General features: G+C 47.5%; 1 protein-coding gene across 3 annotated transcripts in view; it reads left to right on the plus strand.

The window, feature by feature from the left end:
• Positions 1-2,958: 2,958 nt before the first annotated feature.
• Positions 2,959-21,708, plus strand: part of RPTOR (regulatory associated protein of MTOR complex 1) — a 408,568-nt gene continuing 389,818 nt past the window's right edge. For 2 of the 3 annotated variants that reach the window (XM_009191419.4, XM_003913544.5), the window contains exon 1: positions 2,959-3,936. In XM_009191419.4, coding sequence (XP_009189683.1) covers positions 3,775-3,936 — 162 coding nt within the window. In that variant the 5' untranslated portion in view covers positions 2,959-3,774. The remainder of the gene's footprint in view (positions 3,937-21,708) is intronic. The other variant, XM_009191423.4, reaches the window with a different exon arrangement.

The following is a 21,708-nucleotide window of genomic DNA, read 5'->3' on the forward strand; positions in this document are numbered from 1 at the left end:
AAAAATCACGAATAAAATAGAAAGGTGTGCTGTAGAAGGTGAAAATCACATGCATAAATACCACCATATTTTTAGACGGGTGGAGAGGGGGAGACAGACTTGCTGGTTTCCTGGCAGCCTCACATTCCCAGCTGAAGGTGATGCTGCGGCCCTGTTACCTCCTTTTCCTTCCTCTTCTCACTTCACTGTCAACAAAACATCTGACCTGCAGAGGGGAATGACTTGGGTTTTACTAAAAACAGAGTCATGAGGCTCAGACAATAGCAACATTCTTCGTGTCTATTTTGGTTTCCTTTAAGCTAAGCATAGATTTTTCTGGAAAGGACCGGAGTTGGCTGTTCTCCCTGCGTGGAAAACAACAGCTCAGCGAAGCACCTGGTTTTCTCAAGTTCCCTGACCTCCAGTCTTGCTCCTGATTCTTGATGACAAAACACATTCAATGCCCTTGATTGATTTAGCAGAGAAGCGGCAATGTTGCAGGATGGAACGCAGCCCATTCTGCCTGCAAATGGAATGCCTCAGCTGTGATGGTGTTCTGTTTTGAGAAAAGATTAGGTCAGTTGCAGTGGGTCAATGCTGAACTCAGAAACTGAATATCCAGCTGCCTTAGTTCTTCCTGGTAAAGGCTATATATCTGAGCTATTTATGCAACCCCCACTCCCATTTGCCCTGCATTTCTCCCTGCATTCACTCCTACCTTCTGTCATATTTGCCCCCAACACTCAGGTTTTTATATTTGTTCTCTTGCTCACTTTGCTGTATCTGTAATTCTATTTGTCAAACAGTCCAAGTTTTAGGGCCAGAAGGAGTCATCTGGTCTCTACCTTTACATTGTAGGATAAGGTGCTCCCACTCTGTTCAGGCAGGCCAAGGGTTATTCTGCCTTTTTTTTTTGAGACAGAGTCTTGCTTGATTGCCCAGGCTGGAGTGCAGTGGTGCGATCTCAGCTCACTGCAGCCTCAAACCCCTGGGCTCAAGTGATCCTCCTACCTCAGCCTCCTGAGTGGTTGGTACTACAGATGCATGTCATCATGCCTGGCTAATTTAAACATTTTTGTTGTTGTTGTTGTTGAGGCCAGGCGTGGTGGCTCATGCCTGTAATCCTAGCACTTTGGGAGGCTGAGGCAGCTGGATCACCTGAGGTCAAAAGTCTGAGACCAGCCTGGCAAAGAGTCCTGCCTCAGCCTCCTGAGTAGCTGGGACTACAGGCGCCCACCACCACGCCCGGCTAATTTTTTGTATTTTTAGTAGAGACGAGGTTTCACCGTGTTAGCCAGGATGGTCTCGATCTCCTAAACTCATGATCCACCCGCCTCGGTCTCCCAAAGTGCTGGGATTACAGGTGTGAGCCACTGCGCCTGGCCGAGGGTCAGATCTTGATGTCCAACATTGGTTATGGGGGCAACAAAAAAACAAAGCCCATGCTGCCCACTGGCTTCCGGAAGTTCACAGTCTACAACGTCAGGGAGCTTGCTGCTGATGTGCAACAAAGCTTACTGCGCTGAGATCGCTCACAGCGTTCCTCCAGGAACCGCGAAGCCATCGTGGAAAGAGCTGCCCAGCTGGCCGTCAGAGTCACTGTCCCCCATGCCAGGCTGCGCAGCGAAGAAAATGAGTAGACACATGTGCGTGTTTGGTGTTTAAATAAAACTGTAAAAACTGCAAAAAAAAAAAAAAAAAAAAGTGCAGATTCTGAATCCCAGTCTCCCTGCTCCCCGATCTGGGGGTCTGGGGCGGAAGCTGGGCATCCTGATTTTTAGTTTCCTGGGCGATTCTGACCACCTGGTGGGTTTGGACATCAACATGCTCACTTAGAATTTCTTTCTTTTCTTTCTTTCTTTTTTGAGACGGAATCTCACTCTGTCGCCCAGGCTGGAGTGCAGTGGCGCAATCTCGGCTCACTGCAAGCTCTGCCTTCCGGGTGCCCGCCACCACGTCCAGCTAATTTTTTGTATTTTTTAGTAGACACGGGGTTTCACCATATTAGCCAGGATGGTCTCGATCTCCTGACCTCGTGATCCACCCGTAATCCCAGCACTTTGGGAGGCTGAGGTGGGCGGATCACGAGGTCAGGAGATCGAGACCATCCTGGCTGACACGGTGAAACCCCGTCTCTACTAAAAATACAAAAAATTAGCCGGGCGTGGTGGTGCGCGAGGCTGAGACAGGAGAAAAGAAATTTACAAAGGATAAACTGCTCAGCAAATGAAACAGATTAAACAAAGAATTGTATTCAATGAATTTTTTTTTTTCATCGAATCTTGCTTCGGACCCTTCTTCATCTGAAGAGTCTTGCTCAGTCTCCCAGGCTGGAGTGCAGTGGCCTGATTTTAGCTCACTGCAACCTCTGCCTCCCTGGTTCAAGCGATTCTCCTACCTCAGTCTCCCGAGTAGGTGGGACTACAGGTGTGCGCCACCACGCACAGATAATTTTTGTATTTTTAGTAGAGATGGAGGTTTCACCATGTTGGCCAGGCTGGTCTCGATCTCTTGACCTTGTGATCTGCTTGCCTCAGCCTCCCAAAGTGTTGGGATTACAGGCGTGAGCCACTGCGCCCAGCCTTTCACTTGGTTTTCTATGAAAAAGAGAAAATCTGATTGACACTGTGGAAGATACTACATTAAAAAAAAAAAAAAGTACTATATTTTCTAATATTATCAGTGTTTTTTCCTGAAGCTTTTGCCGCTTTTTCAAAATCTGGAAGAAACAAGGCGGTTGATTCCTCTAATTTCAGGAGCATGTAGCTTCATTTACAATAACAATGTTTTTGAAAAAATAAATTAAACCGACAGTTTCATTTGTAGGACTGACTTTAATAACACGCCTCTACTGAACAAATGGCGATTAACTGGGGAAAACGGAATTACGGTAACCGAGGTAATGGGGTCAGGGACTCCCTTTCCTTCGCTACTTGTTGGGTGGCGCGGCGAGAACGCTCTGAGGAGGTTTGGTCTGTCGGCCACGCCGTAGGCCGCGGTGCATTCTGGGTCCTGGCAATATGGCGTCCTCCTTGATGTGCTGATGAGATGAGTTTCCCTGTAGCTCCAAACCAGAGGGCAAAGCTCCCCTGACCCAATAAGCCCTCATTGTCCGTTTTCTCCGTGGTTCCGTGTCGCCCGTTTCTCAGGACTCGTTCTCAGGCAGGAGAGAGCCTCGGGGCTGAAGGCCAGGACCAGCCAGGCCGCGCGGACCTGAGGTTGAGGAACCGGGTGCGGGCGAGCACGATGGGCCGGTCCTGGCTCTGGTTGCGGCAGCTCAGACGAGTGCGGGACCCGCAGGGCTGAGAGTGGCTGGAGGAGACCCAGGGCCCTTTGAACCCGATCCCTTGGCCGGAGACCTCGGCCCAGTGGGCGAACCGGCACCAAGAGCGGCCTGCTTGTCCTCGGAACTGCTGAGGCGTTGGAGGCCGAGAGCAGGGTCATCGTGAGGCCTGAAGTCTCTTACGCTTTTGACAGCTCCGCTCGCAGCCCCTCTGGAAACGTGCAGCCCCAGGAGCAGCCAGTGGCTTGGGACTTGGGCTGGTGTGTGTCTGCGGAGCTTCTTGGGCTGCCCCATTTCCTAGCGGCCCCCACCTCCCCACTTCCCGCCCAGAGTTAGAGATAAGGATCTCAGACTTTTTGCCTGAGTAAGGGTCTCCGCACTCTCCATCCATTTGTTTTTCGATTTCCCGTTTTTCTGTTTCTTATTTCACCAATTCTGGTACACGCTAGTTTTTAAGGCTGGAGGTTCTTGAGCGCTTGCTGCCAAGGACTCCCCCACCCCCTCCCCCACTGATGGAGTCCGAAATGCTGCAGTCGCCTCTTCTGGGCCTGGGGGAGGAAGATGAGGCTGATCTTACAGACTGGAACCTACCTTTGGCTTTTATGAAAAAGAGGCACTGTGAGAAAATTGAAGGCTCCAAATCCTTAGCTCAGAGCTGGAGGATGAAGGATCGGGTAAGTGGATTCTGAAGGCACCCCTTGAACTTGGTAGTTTCTCCAACAAAGAAAGTTTACAGCCTGAAAAGTGTCCTTGGGAAAGCGCCGACATTTCCCCCCAGCCACACGTTGTAAGTCAATTAGAAAGCAAAAGCCATTTCAGATTGCAGTTTTTGGCTGAAAATGGGAAAGGCTGTTTTGATTAGTCGTTATTCACTGGGTAGTGTTAATTCAATTCCAACTAAGTTCTGATTCAGATAATAAAAGTTAAGCAAATTTGAAATACAGCATTGCGAGTATTTACATGCTCTTCGGCATACTACTTTGTTCTGTTAACACTTAGAGGAAGGGCAACGTGCGATATAATGCTTATACCCACATAATTAGTCTACTTATTTATTTATTTATTTATTTTTGAGAGGGAGTTTCGCTCTGTCGCCCAGGCTGGGATGCAGTGGCCGGATCTCAGCTCACTGCAAGCTCCGCCTCCCGGGTTTACGCCATTCTCCTGCCTCAGCCTCCCGAGTAGCTGGGACTACAGGCGCCCGCCACCTCGCCCGGCTAGTTATTTTTTGTATTTTTTTAGTAGAGACGGGGTTTCACCTTGTTAGCCAGGATGGTCTCGATCTCCTGACCTCGTGATCCGCCCGTCTCGGCCTCCCAAAGTGCTGGGATTACAGGCTTGAGCCACCGCGCCCGGCCTAGTCTACTTTGTAAAATTTCCAAGCTGGGTGAAGTGCAGAAGTCTGATATACTATGCTAGGAAACGAGATTACTGGAAAATATTCAACTAGTAACAAATTAGTGCAAAGTTATTTTAAAGTTACAGTGAACTTCATTCTAGTCTTCTCAACAATTTGTCTTGAAGCTAGACTTTCCTCCTTTTATGTAGGGTCCTGTTGCTGTAACTTGGAGACAGGATTTCTTTAATCGTGAGTTAAGGTATGAGGCATTGAGTGCAGGTTTCAGGTTGTCCTCATGGTGTTGGAGTGTGGAGAGTGATTCACAAGCAGCTGGTAGGAAAGAAAACAGCTGAATTTTGTTGAATTTATCCTTTATAAGATACCATCTATTTCCTGGTCTCAAAAGCAAAAGGGTGGTACTGCTTCTCATGTATGCACACTTATAATTTGTCTTTTTGTAAGTTATGTTCTCCCTCCAGGCTGCTTTTATTTATTTGCACGTTTCAGTGGTATAAAACAGGAAGTTGGTGTTACAAGGTTTGATTTCCTTTAGGCTTATGTATATGTTTATGGAATATTATTGTTTTTTAATATATGATGATGAACATATATAAGATTACACTTCTGGGCTGGGCGCGGTGGCTCACACCTGTAATTCAGCACTTTGAGAGGCCAAGGCGGGTGGATCACCTGAGGTCAGGAGTTTGAGACCAGCCTGGCCAACATGGTGAAACCCTGTCTGTACTAAAAATACCAAAATTAGCCGGGCTTGATGGCAGCTGCCTGTAATCCCAGCTACTTGAGAAGCTGAGGCTGGAGAATCGCTTAAACCTGGGAGGCAGGGGTTGCAGTGAGCTGAGATCGTGCCATTACACTCTAGCCTAGGAGACAGAATGAGACTGTCTCAAAAATAAATAAATAAATAAAGATTACACTTCTGGTAACTCTAGTCAGTCAGTAGTAAGCAGTACTTTAGTTACTGATTTGGCTTACTTCTAAAAGATTAGAAAAATTTGTTTCATCGAAAAGCAGTTTAAGGAGTTAAATAAGTTAGACATTGGGGGAGGTTGTATATTCTATCTTATGGACATCTTTAGTAGTAATTATATAGTTAAAAGCTTTTGTGGTTGCTATACATATATGAAAATACTTTTTTTTTTTTAAATTCTGTGTAGAGGGCAGTTTTTTTTTTTTCTTTTGAAATGTGGTTCCCTCTGCTGTCCTAAACCTATGTTCCAACTGTTCGAAACTGATTAATGGGTATATATTTGATCTTTTAATTAAAACATTAATTTGTGAATGATCAACATTCCCTAATAAGCTTTTCACAGATTGTTAAGAGAAACAGGTTCTGTGACTCTTAGTAACTACTGAGATTGCTGCTTAGAAAGCAGCTGGGGAGAAAGTTTGCTGTATCTGTTTTTCAGTGGAGAAAATCAGCAGCTAACATCTTCAGTTGAGTTTGTGGGAGTTTGGAATCTTGTCATCTCTTCCCTCAGGTCAGACCTTGATGGACCGTTTCACATACCCTATAGGACAGAAGTTGCAAACTCAAATGATACTAAGAGTGAGAAGGTAGCATAAGTGAATGAAACAGGCCACATTTAAGAAGAATAATGGCATAGGTTCACAGATAAAGATAAATGGCAGCTGACATTTGACACAGTGTGTGTGACAGTTTCTGGAGGGTGGGAACAGGAGCTCCCTGATGCCGTAACTGAAGGCAACTGGGCCTTGGCCAGGCCTCTCTCTTTCTTTGTCTTTGAGAAGCCAGCAAACTTTTATTTTTTTAAATGTAAAGTCTTCCAATTTGTAAATATTCTTACTAATTCAGATATATTACCAAACACATTGTAGTCCAACACTGTAGGCTGAACAAACCCCGTTTGTGGAGTGTTTTTCTGTTTCTTTTTTTTTTTTTTTTTTGAGACAGGGTCTTGCTCTGTCATCCAGGCTGGAGTACAGTGGTGAGATCACACGGCTCACTGCAGCCTCGACCTCCTGGGCCCAAATGATCCTCCCACCTCAGCCTCCCCAGTAGCAAGACCATAAGTGTGCACCACTATGCCTGGGGTTGGGGAGTCTCACTGTGTTGCGCAGGTTGGTCTTGAACTCCTGGGCTCAAGCAGTCCTCCTGCCTTGGCCTCCAAAAATGCTAGGATTATAGGCGTGAGCCAACATGTTCAGCCTGGGGTAGTTTTTTTGTTTTTTTTTTTTTTTTTTTGAGATGGAGTTCCGTTCTTGTTGCCCAGGCTGGAGTGCAGTGGTACGGTCTTGGCTCACTGCAACCTCCACCTCCCGGGATCAAGCTATTCTCCTGTCTCAGCCTCCCAAGTAGCTGGGATTACAGGCGCCTGGCTAAATTTTAAAAATATTTTTAATAGAGATGGTGTTTCACCATGTTGACTAGGCTGGTCTTGAACTCCTGACTTGAGGTCATCTACCTACCTCAGCCTCCCAAAGTGCTGGGATTACAGGTGTGAGCCACAGCGCCTGGCCCTGGGGAATTTTTTGACTAGTGGGTTACCTACGTAAGAATCTCTGTTACCTAGGCCTCCAGACCACACTGTCTCACTGTGCTGGAGGTGGCCTCCAGTCTGGTAGAGCAGCATGACTGTAAAGTGAAATGCATGAGTGTGGTTGTTCTATGCTAGGAGCTACATCAACTCCTTCCTGGTGGCCATTGACTGTCCTAAATGCAAGCTGAGATTTTGCTTCTTGTGACTAATGTGCAATTCCATACTCTTTTATTTTGTGCATATAGTAATGACTACTCACTGGCATCCTATTTAGTGGCCTTGCTACAGATCCCTAAAGTTGACATCTTTACCAAAGCTGACTGACTGATGATTCCTAAGAAGTTTTTTTTGCTCTTCAACATCTGGCATCCTTCCAGAGCGACAGACCATGCCCGCTCGCAGTTGGGACGCCTGCCATCTTTGTTTTCAATCAGTCTTGGTTTTCAAATGCCACTTTTACCACATTTTAATTTCTAAGTTAATTTCTAAGTTAACTTCTAAGTTTCTAATTTTAAACTGTTAGTTTAAAATTATTATTATCAAGTTAGTTTGTTGTTTGGTTAATTCTGCTATTTATAGTGAATGAGGCATGTATGCATCCATAGTGTTTTTAGCTTACAGTTTTCAAATAATTAGACGTATATGAATTGTAGTTCAGAATGAATCATTCACAGACCTTTGGCTAAAACATATATGTATATATCTCCCCTATTTGTGTTTTTGGCTCACTGCAACCTCCACCTCCTGGGTTCAAGCGATTCTCCTGCCTCTGCCTCCTGAGTAGCTGGGACTACAGGCGCCCGCCACCAGGCCCGGCTAATTTTTTTTTGTATTTTTATTAGAGACGGAGTTTCACCATGTTGGCCAGGCTGGGCTCAAACTCCTCACCTCAGGTGATCCACCCACCTTGGCCTTGCAAAGTGCTGAGATTATAGGTGTGAGCCACCGCGCCTGGTCTAACTGTGATACTTTATAATCACAGAGTTCATTTTCCTACTGGAAAGTGGGTAGTGGGGATAAGTGGTCTCAGATGACTCTTTTGCCTGGAATATGTGGGCTGGAATCAGGGATGCCTGAGAGCTGTTGCTCTGAAAGTGTTGACAGACATGCTATGTCTACACACATGTAGACTGGCAGACATACTGTCTACATGCAGGTGGCACCCCGGCAGACATGTTCTGTGTACACGTGTGTGGGGTCATTGCCAGACACACTATTTCCATGCATGTGGAGGACCACTGACAGGCATGCTATGTCTACATGTGTAGGGGATGTAACGGTAAGATGAAGACTATTTTGTAAACCATTCTCTAGGCTCAGTTGCATTGCTCTGTAGCCATACTTTACGTAGGTCATGGAGGAAGCAGAGTAGATCTGTTCAGCTAATACACGGACTGCCAAAGGTTTAGGCGGCCTTTTCAGCAAGGGTAATAGCGATCCTTCATAATCCTACACTACCCCCTCTGCTTTCCTCACCTCGCGTCCTCTCCACGTTCCAGCTGCGCCCTGTTCCACTCCCCTGAGACTGCTGTCCACATGGCCCCGGTTTGTTGCTAAATCGAAAGTTCTCTTCTCTGTCCTTATTTCACCTTTCAGCAGCATCCCACAACATGGACCATTGCCTCTTCATAAAGCTCTTCCCTCACTTGCTTCTGTGCCTTCACGAAACTTGGATTTTCCTCTTAGGTCACTAGTTGTTCCTTCTCAGACTCCTTTGCTACCCGACACCTAAATGCAGGGGCACCCCAGGAATTGATCTCGGACTCCATTCTCTGTTCTGGGTGTGCCCCTCCCTAGCAGATCTCATCAGGACCCAGGATTTTAAATACTGTCTACACACCAGTGATGCTTAAACCCTCAATCTTTAGTTCTGATCAGGCCTGAAATTTCTGTCTCCGATGCCTACCTATTGCCTGCTTTTTCTTAGTTTTCTCCATCACCACTTGCCACAACCACAATCCACTCAGTTGTTCAAGCTGTAAGTTTAGAGTTTATCCTTAATTATTTCCTCTCCCTCTCTTTATCGCCTCATCCAATTCATTAGAACCCATCAGCGTTACTTCCAAAGCATGTCTTACATTGGCCTGCTTCATTTTGTCTCCACTGCTGCAGCCCCAGTTCAGGCAGCCGCTGTCTCTTGTCTGGGTACTCCATTCATGTCCTGACTGGTTTCCCTATGTCCATTCTTGCCCTAAAACCAGTTTTTCACATAGCAGTCAGAGGAATCTTTTATTTTTATTTATTTTGAAATCCTGTCACTCAGGCTGGAGTACAGTGGTGTGATCTCGGCTCACTGCAACCTCCGCCTCCGGAATTCAAGAGATTCTCATGCCTCAGCCTCCCGAGTAGCTGGGACTACCAGTGCATGACACCACGCCCGGCTAATTTTTTGTATTTTTCATAGAGATGGGATTTCACCATGTTGGCCAGGCTGGTCTTGAACTCCTGAGCTCAAGTGATCCTCCCACCTCGGCCTCCCAAAGTGCTGGATTACAGGCGTGAGCCATCGCAGCTGGCCAGAGGGATTTTTTGAAAGTGTGAATCAGATTCTGTTACTTCCTTACTGGTGGTCTCCATTGGCTTTCTCTGTGCTTAAAGTAGAACGCAGACTCCTCTTGCTGGTTCACAAAGCCTTCGTGATTTGGCCTCTGCCTGCCTTTTCTGCTTCTTGGATAGAAACTCCTGGAATGCTTTTCTCTCTGATCTTTGCACACCTGGCTCCTTCTCGTCATTCATACTTAGCATCTAGGTCCCTTCCTCAGAGAGACCCACCATCACCCCATCTGAAGCAGCCACCCTGTCACTCATAATCCATCATGCTGGCTCTTTATTTCTCTGATATTTTTCTCCCTGCTTCCTCCTGGAGATGTGCGCTTTTCATCATAAAGCAAGGACCTAGTCTAGTCTATGCTGGTCCATAGGACAGTGCTTGGCACATAGTAGGGCTTCAATAAAACTATACTGATACAAAATTGATGGTTTACAAAGGGCTTCCACATATGTTATCTTTAAGGCTCAACAGCACCATAAATTACCTAGGGATCATTATCTCTGTGTTACTGATGAGGTAACTGAGGTTTTAACTGAATGACTTGCCTAAAGTTACATAAGTAACATGGCCAGCAGTGAGAGGAAATGGAACCTGTCCAGAGGGAGAAACAAAGTTTAGTTCAAAATAAAACAAAACTGTATCATAATGTCTCAACTGAAAAACAGACCAACATTGGGCAGACAGAGAATGATGCTCAGTCTGCTCACAGCATGTGCCCTGTGCGCTGGGGCTTCCCCTAGACCATTGGAGGGATCCACAAGGTCAAAACTGTTTTCATAATAATGGAACACCACTGGCCTTTTCCACTCTGTTGATATCTGCACTGACAGTGCTAAAGTGATGAATCAAGACAGCAGTGCCCAGATGTACTAATAGTTCCTGATTTCTTTGTCATACACATGGAGAGAATGTCCTTGCTAATAAAGCAGTGAAAATGATGACTTTTACTAAATCTTGACTCTTGAGCACACATCTTTTTCAGACTGTGTGTGCTGCTGCTTCTGCTGCAGGCAAAGCCCAGTGGCTGCCTGGAGGAGGAGCATCTGCTGCCTTCATGGACACAGCATGCCCCAGTGCAATCACCGACAGGCCACCTCTGGATGTTCAGGCCTGTGTACTTGGCAGACGTGTTTCTGAAAATGAACTCAGTGAGCTGTCACTTCAAGGAATACAACTGACAGTATTTGTTGCCAGTCATGAAATTTGAACCTTCAAGTGAAAATTGGTTTTGGAAAACTTGTATCTGCTGCTGTGAGCTTGGCAGCTTCCCAAGACTTAAAGATGTTTCCGTGAGATCCATAGTGATATTAATGAATGGAATTAATGTTGTAGAATGAAATGTGCCCACATTTGGAACATTAGCATAATTCAGTGAACCAGTATTTCCAGATGACCAATCCATGATATTACAAAATCGTCCATGGGTAAAAGATCCATTCAATGTTAGACCAGTGGATTTTAATGTAATAGGGTACAAAAGTTCACCAGTGGATTGGTGTTCTTGGTTTTGTTTTTTTTGAGACGGCATCTTGCTCTGTTGCCCATGTTGGAGTGCAGTGGTGTGATCTCGGCTCAGGCCCTCCTATAGCTCCAGATTTCTAGTGCGTGTCCAGAGGGAGATGCACCACCCAGTAGCTCTTGTGCTGGGAGTGGAGGAACACCCAGTCTGTCTGAAGGAACGTCCACTCTGTCTGGCAAGGAGAAGGTGGCCAGAGGTTCAGCCAAGGTGGACAGCTCGTGGGCAATGTCCTGTCTCTCCAGGGCCCTGCTGCCTAGACAGACTGACAGACACGGTAGCACCAAATTATAATACACAGGTATAGGTATCAATCATAGTAATTACAGGTGAGAATGACATTATTATTGGGAGCATCTTGATTTAGTATTAAGTAAATCATTTGCATTGAACTGCATTTATGAAAGAAATCATTCACATTGACCAGCATTAAACTCCCAGCAGCCAGTGACTTCATGTAGTTGGTGATGGGGAACTGCCCCAGGATTCCAGCTGGGGAGTTGTTGTGCATACATTTGTGTTTTGAAATACCTTACTGGCTATGGATGGAGTGGGGCGATTGGAGAGGGGCGAGGCTGGAGGTGGGAGCACCAAGTGGAGAGGAGTTGTGCTAATCCAGGTGAGAAACCCTGGGGGCCGGGCTTGGTGGCTCACACTTGTAATTCCAGCACTTTGGGAGGCTGAGCTGGGAGGATGTAAAAAGTTTTTTTTTTTAATCTAGATAGATACTTTCTTTGTGGTTCCTGAGACTCACACGAGACACTCACACGAGTGCTTGTGTGATTGTAAGGGCAGTGGCCTTACATGTGGCCACATAGCCACCGTCAGGGCCTCCTATTTCTCCAGAAGTCTGTCTCACCCCTCTCTGATCCCTCTACGGCATCCACAGACAACAAGATCTTTCTAAACACAGACGTATGCACAACAATTCTCTGGCTGGGATTCTGGGGCAGCTCCCCATCACCAACTACATGCTGAGCCCAGGAATTTGAGACCAGCCTAAGCAACAAAGTGAGGCCCTGTCTCTACAAAAAGTAAAACATAAGCTGGACGTGGTGGTGCGCACCTGTGGTCCCAGCAACTCAGGAGGCTGAGGCCGGAGGCTTGCTTGAGCCTGGGAGGTTGAGGCTGCAGTAGTAAGCTATGATTGCGCTGCTGCCCTCCAGCCTGAGTAATAGAGTGAGACCCTGCTTCAATAGAAACAGCAAAAAAAGAAACCTTGGGAGCCACAGAAGAGGCAGCTGCGGTAGGAATGGGCACTAGAGCATGGATCCTACTGATTTAAAGAAGGTAGAAATAGAGTGTGAAGTGGGTGGGTTCCAGTGGGCGGAGTTTGTGGGTCTAGTGTGCACCGGCCGGCTGGTACAGTTCAGCTCTTTTTATTTGCTCTTGAAGTGGATATACTTGTCATTAGTGAGTCTCATGTGAGTTTCAGGAGCCACAAAGAGACCATCTGCCTAGATTAAAAAAGAAAACTTAAAACATGCTGGCCGGGCGCGGTGGCTCACACCTGTAATCCCAGCACTTTGGGAGGCTGAGGCAGGTGGATCACCTGAGGTCAGGAGTTTGAGACCAGCCTGGCCAACATGGTGAAACCCCATCTCTACTAAAAATAACAAAAAATGAGCCAGGCATGGTGGTGGGTGCCTGTAATCTCAGCTACTTGGGAGGCTGAGGCAGGAGAATCGCTTGAACCCGGGAGGTGGCGGTTACAGTGAGCCAAGATCTTGCCACTGCACTCCAGCCCGGGTGATAGAGTGAAACTCCGTCTTATTGTTTTGTTCTGAAGAGCTGTGGAAGAGTCTTGAAATGGATACGAACACTTCCTCCTCATTATCACCCTGTGGAGTTCTAGAGCTAGAGTTTTAACAAGATAGCATGTGGATTACACACAGGATCTGTCCTCCAGGTTTCTGACTCTATCCTCCTCTTATTCAAATGACTTTAAAAAGGAATTTTGGAGGCTAAGGTGGGAGGATCACTTGAGGACAGGAGTTCAAGACCAGTCTGGTCAACATGGTGAAACCCCCGTCTCTACCAAAAATATAAAAATTAGTCAGGCGTGGTGGTGGACGCCTGTTATCCCAACTATTTGGGAGGCTGAGGTATGAGAATCACTTGAACCCGGGAGGTGGAGGTTGCAGTGAGCCAAGATCATGCCACTGCATTCCAGCCTGGGCGACAGAGCGAGACTTTGTCTCAAAATCAATCAATCAGTCAATCAATCAATCAGTACAAAAATAAAAAGGTATTTTGGTCATCTACAATACTTGTTTCAGGAGAGCTGAAGTTTGATACCTTTTCTAAGTCTAAATATATGGAAAATGGCCGGGCACAGTGGCTGACGCCTGTAATCCCAGCACTTTGGGAGGCCGAGGAGGGCAAATCACTTGAGGTCAGGAGTTCGAGACCAGCCTGGCCAACATGGTGGAACCCTGTTTCTACTAAAAATCCAAAAATCAGCTGGGCATGGTGGCAGATACCTGTAATCCCAGCTACTCTGGAGGTTGAGGCAGGAGAATCACTTGAACCCTGGAGGCAGAGGTTGCAGCGAGCCGAGATTGTGCCACTGCACTCCAGCCTGGGTGACAGAGCGAGACTCCGTCTCAAAAAATAATAATAAATAAGTACATAAATATATGGAAAATGCCATTCCAGTAAATATTTGGCATTATAAAGCAATGCTTTAACTGTGTTCTAGACTGGGCACAGTGGCTCATGCCTGTAATCCCAGCACTTTGGGAGGCTGAGACGGGTGGATTATTTGAGCTCAGGAGTTTGAGACCAGACTGGGCAATGTGGTGAAACTCTGGCTGTACAAAATACGAAAAATTAGCCGGGCGTGGTGGCGTGCGCCTGTGGTCACAGCTACTCGGATAGCTGAGTCAAGGGGATGGTTTGAGTCAGGGAGGTCGAGGCTGCAGTGAGCTATGATCGTGTCACTGCCCTCCAGCCTGGGTGACAGAGCTACACCCTGTCTCAAAAAAAACCCTGAAACCTTTAAACTTGTCACGTACTGGTAGGTGTGACTCTGCAGAGAATTTTCATGCCTTTAGAGGCAGAACAGGAAACAGCTGAAGAGGAGACAGTCCCTAATAACAAGTTTGAATTTTACCCAGCTGTCGGTATATTTTTCAGGTGCGTTTATTGTTCTTGACTAGTACTTTTTGTATTTTAAAATGTTGATGTAATTTCAAACTGACAGGAAACTTGTAAGAATAGTATCATGAGCGTCCCTATAGCCTTTGCCCAGGTTCCCAGATTGTTTACGTCTCCCATTGTTTACTGTCTCCCTCCATTTACATATTCAGATTGAGTTAGAGATGCTGTCCCCCTTCTACTCCTAAACACCGTGTCTGTCTCCGCAGAGGAGGCTGTTTTCTTACGTAAGCACAGTGCAGTTGCGAGAGTCAGGACGTGTATCACGGACATGTGCTCCCGGCCCTCTGCAGTTCAGAAGGTCAGGTGTTGCTGTGTGCCCAGCACTGTCTTCATTATGCCCCGCCCGTCACCCAGGATCACGCGTCGCATTTGGTGGTTGTGTCTGTGTAGCCTACCTTAATCTAAAGGAGTCTCTCAGTCTGTTTTAGACTTCCTTGACCTTGATTTTTTTTCATTGTGGTGAATTTACCATCTCGACCTCTTTCAGCACACAGTTCAGTGGCAGTAAGCACACCCACATGCTTGTGCAGCCGCCACCAGCAGCCATCTCCAGAAGCTTTCCATCTTCCCAGACTGAAACTGTCTCCATTAAACACCAACTCCCCATTCCCCTTCCCCAGCCCTTGGTAACCGCTGTTCTACTTTCTGTGTCTGTGAACTTGTCGGCCTTGCATGTTGTAGATTGTCCTGACTTTGAGCTGCCTGGTCTCTCCTCATCCTCACACTGGGGTGGGGCATTTGGGGTAATGATGCGTCTTTTTCCGTGAATCCCATCAGGAGCACACGGCGGTGCTCTGTCCCGGTGCTGTCATGCTCATTTGACCTGTTACCATCAAGCCCTTTCTTGCTGAGTGGCCGCCTCCTGGCTGATGCTGCTGTTCTGCCATACCTGTTTAGGAGCACGTCCTGGCTTTCCAGCATAGCCAGAGGGCCCGAGCTCACTCCGTGCCCTCCCTGCCCCAGTCCTGGAATTAGCCTTTCTCCAAGGAGCCTGGTTCCTGTTAGTGGCGAATGGCATTGAGAAGCCAAGAACGTGTGCATTGAAGAGCTGGGGCTGTATGCCAGGCCCTTGGTATGGCACGCGTCTCCTGTTGGTTGGCCCTCTGAGCAGGAGAGAGGATGGCGCTCTCTGTGTCTCGTTTACCTCTGTTTCTCTGTGCATGCTGGAAACCATGGATGTGCAGAGAGCTCCAGTCCAGCTCCTCACCATGATCTGTTCTGCCCTTCCCGCTTTTCCTGCTACCACTCCCTCCCCAGCCATGGGAAACCAGCTCCATTGTCCTCATTTAATCACCTCAAACCTGGAATGCACAGAAGGGAGCCTCCGAATGGCTAACCCTGGCCACTTGGGAAAGCAATGCTACAAGAGGTTGACTTCATTGTTTTCTGAGGTAAACGTTACATATGGTGAAATGCACAGACCCCAGCTATCTGAACAGTCGGCTCATGCTGTCTAAAATAAGTGTCAGCATTAGTCAGTGTTTTGCGGGGAAATCGCTGTTGTTTTACATGGATGGCACTGCACGTAGGGTTGCATGGGGTGAAGGGGATGGAAGACATGGTCGTGGCCCTGTAGGAATTTACATCTTATTAGAGAAAAACAACATCCTTATACGCAGCTGAGTGAAAGCACAGTGCAGTCATGATCTATCGGCGTTTGAGTAACAAGGTAGCGATTTCAGGAATTCTGCTGCTGGCCGTTGAGATGGTGCCTGTTCTGTACCAGAGACTTGGCTGAGCGCCTTGCTGGATGGACTATGGAGTCCACGGTGGCTGAGACGAAGATCTGTGTACTCAGGTGGAGTGGCTGGGGGAGCAGGGCGGAGGATGGACAATGAATTCACAAATGACTGATTTATAGAATTTAGTCATTCAGCTACTATCATCGAGCCCCTTCTCTGTGCCGGGCACTGGGCTAAGTGCTGCAGGTACCGTGGGGAGTAATTCTTGCTTTGAAGGCGTTTTCCAGTCTATCAGGGCAGATGGATGACAGTGCAGGAGGCAGGGTGTGAGGTGGCGGCGGCTGGATGGGCCGGACAGAGACAGGTCTTCTGGAGGTGGGAGCTCTAAGCCAATAGCTGAAACAGAATGGAGGGGAGAGGGCGGAAAGTTCAGCCGGAGGAACCGGGATGTGCAGGAGCTGGGAGGTGAGTGAGTGGGGTCTTCAGGGAAACGCTGTTGGGGGCCCTCCTGCGAGGGGCCTTCCCTCGCACTGTGGGAGCCGGCTCATGCCTGCCCCGTGCTCTGTGCCGCCATTCCCTTCCCACACTGCCACTCCCCAACACTTGGCTACGTGTTTGTTTTGTCTCCCCACTAGGATGTTGTATAGAGAATAGGGACTCTGTGTTCACCACTGTGTCCGAGGCTGTTCCCGGGGCGACTGCCAGTTGATGATCATCAATAGGTGATCAATAACTGTTTGTTGAGTCAAGGAAGGGAGCAGAGACCCTGAGAAGAGAAGAATTAAGACACCTGTGAACCGGTGGGCTAGATAGGACAGATCCTGACCGGCTTATAAGGCCACAGGAATTTGGATTTTATCTTAAGGACAAGTAAGAAAGCTTTTAAAGCAGGGTGGTGACATGTTCAGAATGGCATTTTATTTTATTTTTAATTTTTTTTGAGACAGCGTCTCACTGTTACTCAGGCTGGAGTGCAGTGGCGCAGTCACCGCTTACTGCAGCCTCGACCTCCCCAGTCTCAGGTGATTCTCCTGCCTCAGCCTTCTGAGTATCTGGGACTACAGGCATGTGCCACCATGCCTGAGTAATTTTTGTATTTTTTTGTAGAAACAGGGTTTCACCATGTTGCTCAGGCTGGTCTTGAACTCCTGGGCTCGAGTGATCCACCACCTCAGCCTCCCAAAGTGCTGGGATTACAGACGTGAGCCACCGCGCCCAGCCCAGGGGATGGCATTTTACAAAGATCCCTGTGGCTGCAGACTGGGGTGTGTGAGTGTGTGTATATGTGTCTGAGTGTGTACATGTGTTTATGTGTGTGTGACTGTATGTGTGACTGTATACCTGTAAGTGTGTATGTATGAATATGTATGTGTTTGTGTGAGTCTGTGTATGTGTGAGTGTACGTATGCTCATGTGTATGCATGTGTGTTGATGTCTGTGTGTGTGTATGTGTGTATGTGTTTATGCGTATGTATTTATGTGTCAGTGCGTGTGTATTTGTGAGTATATGTGTGTGTGAGGGAGGAGCATGGTGTGGGGTGGGGAGGCTCTTGAGGGTAGGAGGAGATGAGGGTCTGGTAGCAGCTTGGGCTGGGAGTGACAGGCCTGGGAGCCGCAAGAGCCCCTGGAAGCAGAATTGAGACCCTTGGTGACTGCTTGGGTGCAGGAGGAGGTAGGGTGACACACAGCCTCCTAGTTGGATGTAGGAGAAAAGCAAGATACACCGGGCATTTGGAAAGCCAAAGAACACGTGTTTGCTTGTGAGAACTTACAGAATGTTTTGGTGGGATGTGTTGAAATTGTTGCCTAAAATGATGGCTGATCTTGTGCCCTCGATGTCTGGCCTTCATTTGCCCCTGCTACCCCTCGCTCCCCCGCTACCCCTCGCTCCCCTGCTTGGGGGCTGGGTGGTCTTGACAGTTTCCCCAGTACACTGTGAGCATCTTTTAGTTTGATGTTTTCTTGGAGAGCTTTATATTTTATCCTTAAAAGTAGATCAGACAAGGCCAGGTGTGGTGGCTCATGCCTGTAATCCCAGCATTTTGGGAGGCCGAGGCGGGTGGATCACTTGAAGTCAGGAGTTCGAGACTAGCCTGGCCAACATGGTGAAACCCCGTCTCTACTAAAAATACAGAAATTACCTGGGTGTGGTGGCGCACACCTGTAATCCCAGCTACTCAGGAGGCTGAGGTAGGAGAATCGCTTGAACCTGGGAGGCAGAGATTGCAGTGAGCCGAGATTGCACCCCTGCACTCCAGCCTGGGCAACAGAGCAAGACTGTCTCAAAACAAAAAACAAGGTAGATCGGACAAGCAGTTTAAAGATATATCAAAACAAAAGTACTGTCAAAAAGTTAAATCAGATTTTTCCTGGATTTTCTGTAAGTCCTTGCTAAGGTTCAGATTTAGTTTTCAGCTAGGTGTGACCGTTGCCTGCCTTGTCGCCGATATCTTGAAGATGCTTCCATGTTGGCACATGTGGCTTCATTGGGTGGGCTACCATCCTGCATCAATAGTGGGTCGTTTCGATAGTTCCTGGTCTGTTGCTGGTCTGGCCTGGCAGGTGGCAGAGCTTGGGTCAGACCCGCAGTTTGGCCTCAGGGCTCAGGCTCCAGAGAACCACTGTGCAGCCTTTTACTTCATACACATAGCTCTTTTCACCAAGATGTGCTTTTACTGGGTCAGCCGGCATGAATGTTTTCCCTGAAGAGTTTTTTTATTATTTTTTTTATTTTTTTGAGACAAGGCCTTGCTGTGTCACCGAGACTGGAGTGCAGGGGTGCGATCATAGCTCACTGCAGCCTTGAACTCCTGGGCTCAAGCAGTTCTGCCACCTCAGCCTTCAGAGTATCTGGGACCACAGGTGCACACAACCACCAGCCTGGTCTCAAACTCTTGGCTTCCAGTGATCCTCCCTCCTCAGCCCCACAAAGTGCCGGGTTTACAGGCATGAGCAACCGTGCCTGGCGCCTGAAGAGTTTTTGTTCTTTAAATAAAACTTTAGACTGAAAATGGCCTTAATAGTTGAAAAACGTTTTAACTTTTTTTTTTTAAATTTGGAGTAACCCACTTCCTTGAAAACTTATTTTGATTCCTTCAGATTACAAAAATAACACATATCATTGTAAAATGTTTAGAACAACCTATGGAAAAACATAACAATGGAAGTAAAATTACATAAAATCCCACTACGCCCCTTGCTATGGTTTGAATGTTTGTGTACCTCCAAAATTCATGTTGGAATTTAAGCCCCCAGTGAAACGGAAGAGATGGGGCCAGGCCAGGCCCCGGTGGCTCACGCCTGTAATCACAGCACTTTGGGAGGTCGAAGCAGGCAGATCACTGGAGGTCAGGAGTTCTAGACCAGCCTGGCCAACATGGTGAAACCTTGTCTCTACTAAAAATACAAAAAAAATACAAAAATTAGCCGGGCGAGGTGGTGCGTGCCTGTAGTGCCAGCTACTTGGGAGGCTGAGGCAGAAGAATCGCTTGAACCCGGGAGGCGGAGGTTGCAGTGAGCCGAGATCACACCACTGTACTCCAGCCGGGGCGATAGACTGAGACTCTGTCTCAAAAAAAAAAAAAAAAAAAAAAAAAAAGAAGGGGTCTTTTGGAGGTGATTAGGCTGCAGGGCTCTGCCCTTTGGGTGGGATGGGTGCCTTCTGGAAGGGGCGGAGGGCACTAGCTGGGCCCTTTTCGCCCCCTGCCTCGCGCCAAGTGAGGACACAGCACAAAGGTGCCGTCTCTGAAGCCTAGAGCAGCCCTCACTAGATGCCCAGATGCTGACACCTTGATTGTGAACTTCTCAACCTCTAGAACCGTGAGAAGTACATTCCTGCTATTTACAAATTACCCAGTCTTAGGTATTTTTGTTGTAGCAGTAGCAATGGACCAAGATGCCAATGCTGATATTTTGGTGTCCTCTTCTCTGTCATGCAGGCCTGAGCTGGAGCGTGAGAGATGGGAAGGGTTTGGCTGGTTGGTGTGGAGGGAAGGAAGGTGGGTAGACGGGTCCCAGCTTGAGTGGTAGGAAGGCCTTTGGAAGCAGAAGCACAATAGGAGATGGCAGGTGGGCGAATCATCTGAGGTCAGGAGTTCAAGACCAGCCTGTTCAACATGGTAAAACCCTGTCTTTACTAAAATACAAAAATTAGCTGGTGTGGTGGCGGGCACCTGTAATCCTAGCTACTCGGGAGGCTGGGGCAGGAGAATTGCTTGAATCTGGGAGGTGGGGGTTGCAGTGAGCTCAAATCGCGCCACTGTACTCCAGCCTGGGTAACAGAGACTCCTTTTCAAAAAAAAAAAAAAAAAAAAAAGCCAGATGTGGTGGTGGCACCTATGGTCCCAGCTACTTGGTAGGCTAAGGTGGGAGGATCACCTGAGCCCAGGGAGATTGAGGCTGCAGTGAGCTGTGATTATACCACTGTGCTTCAGCCTGGGCAGCAGAGTGAGACCCTGTCTTGAAAATAAATAAAGTAATTAATTTAAAAAATAGGCCAGGCATGGTGGCTCGCGTCTGTAATCCCAGCACTTTGGGAGGCTGAGGCAGGCAGATCACGAGGTCAGGAGTTTGAGAACGGCCTGGCCAACATAGTGAAACCCTGTCTCTACTAAAAATACAAAAATTAGTCGGGTGTGGTGGCGGGCGCCTGTAGTCCCAGCTATTGGGAGGCTGAGGCTGGAGAATTGCTTGAACCCAGGAGGCGGAGGTTGGAGAATTGCTTGAACCTGGGAGGCGGAGGTTGTGTGAGCTGAGATTGCACCACTGCACTTCAGCCTGGGCAACAGAGCGAGACTACATCTGCAAAAAAAAAAAAAAAAAAAAAAAAAAAAAAAGGGCGATACTTAAAGTTCTGTTTTCTTTTTTTGTTTTGAAATCAAGATACTTGTTTTAGTCAGGTTCTTTTGGTTGCAAAGACGAGTCTCACTTAAATTTCCCTAAGCCACTCTGTTGTCTAAGGATGCCCAGCACATCTTAAGTGCTGGATGAGTTGCCACAAAGTAGACACTCTTACAACCAGATCGAGAAACAGAACAACCCCGCCCTGAAAACCATCTTTGCCCCCAGTCGCTGGCCACCCCTCCCCAGGAAGCTGCGCTCCTGATGTCCAGGGTGGTGTGACTGTACTTTGGCTTTTGGTTCCTCTCGCTCAGCATTGTCAGTGAGATTCGTCCATGCTGCTCCAGTAGCCATGCTCATTCACCCCCTTGGACCGCAGTTAACTCACCTGCTGATGGGCATTTGGGTGGTTTCCAGCATTTAGGCTATTAAAATTGTGCTTCAGGGAACATTCTCTCACATGTCTTTTCGGGACGTGTATCTAATATGCCTCTGGTGTTGATTCCTAGGAGTGGCATTGCTGGGAGATAGAGAAAGCAAATGTTCAGTCCTAGGAGATGCTGCCACACTGTTTGTATTGTATTGTATCTTTTCATATTAAAACAACTTAGGTGTAGGAAGCATGTGCAGGTTTGTTATATAGGTGAACTCATGTCGCAGCGGTTTGTGTGCAGATTATTTTGTCACCCAGGTATTAAGCCTAGTACCCAATAGCTTTTTCTTTCTGATGTTCTCCCTCCTTCCACCGTCTACCCTCAAGTAGGCCCGAGTGTGTGTTCCCTTCTTTGTGTTTGCATGTTCTCTTCCTTTAGCTCCCACTTATCAGTGAGAACATGCG

This window comes from Papio anubis, chromosome 17 (genome assembly GCF_008728515.1).
Source record: "Papio anubis isolate 15944 chromosome 17, Panubis1.0, whole genome shotgun sequence".
NCBI lineage: Eukaryota > Metazoa > Chordata > Mammalia > Primates > Cercopithecidae > Papio > Papio anubis.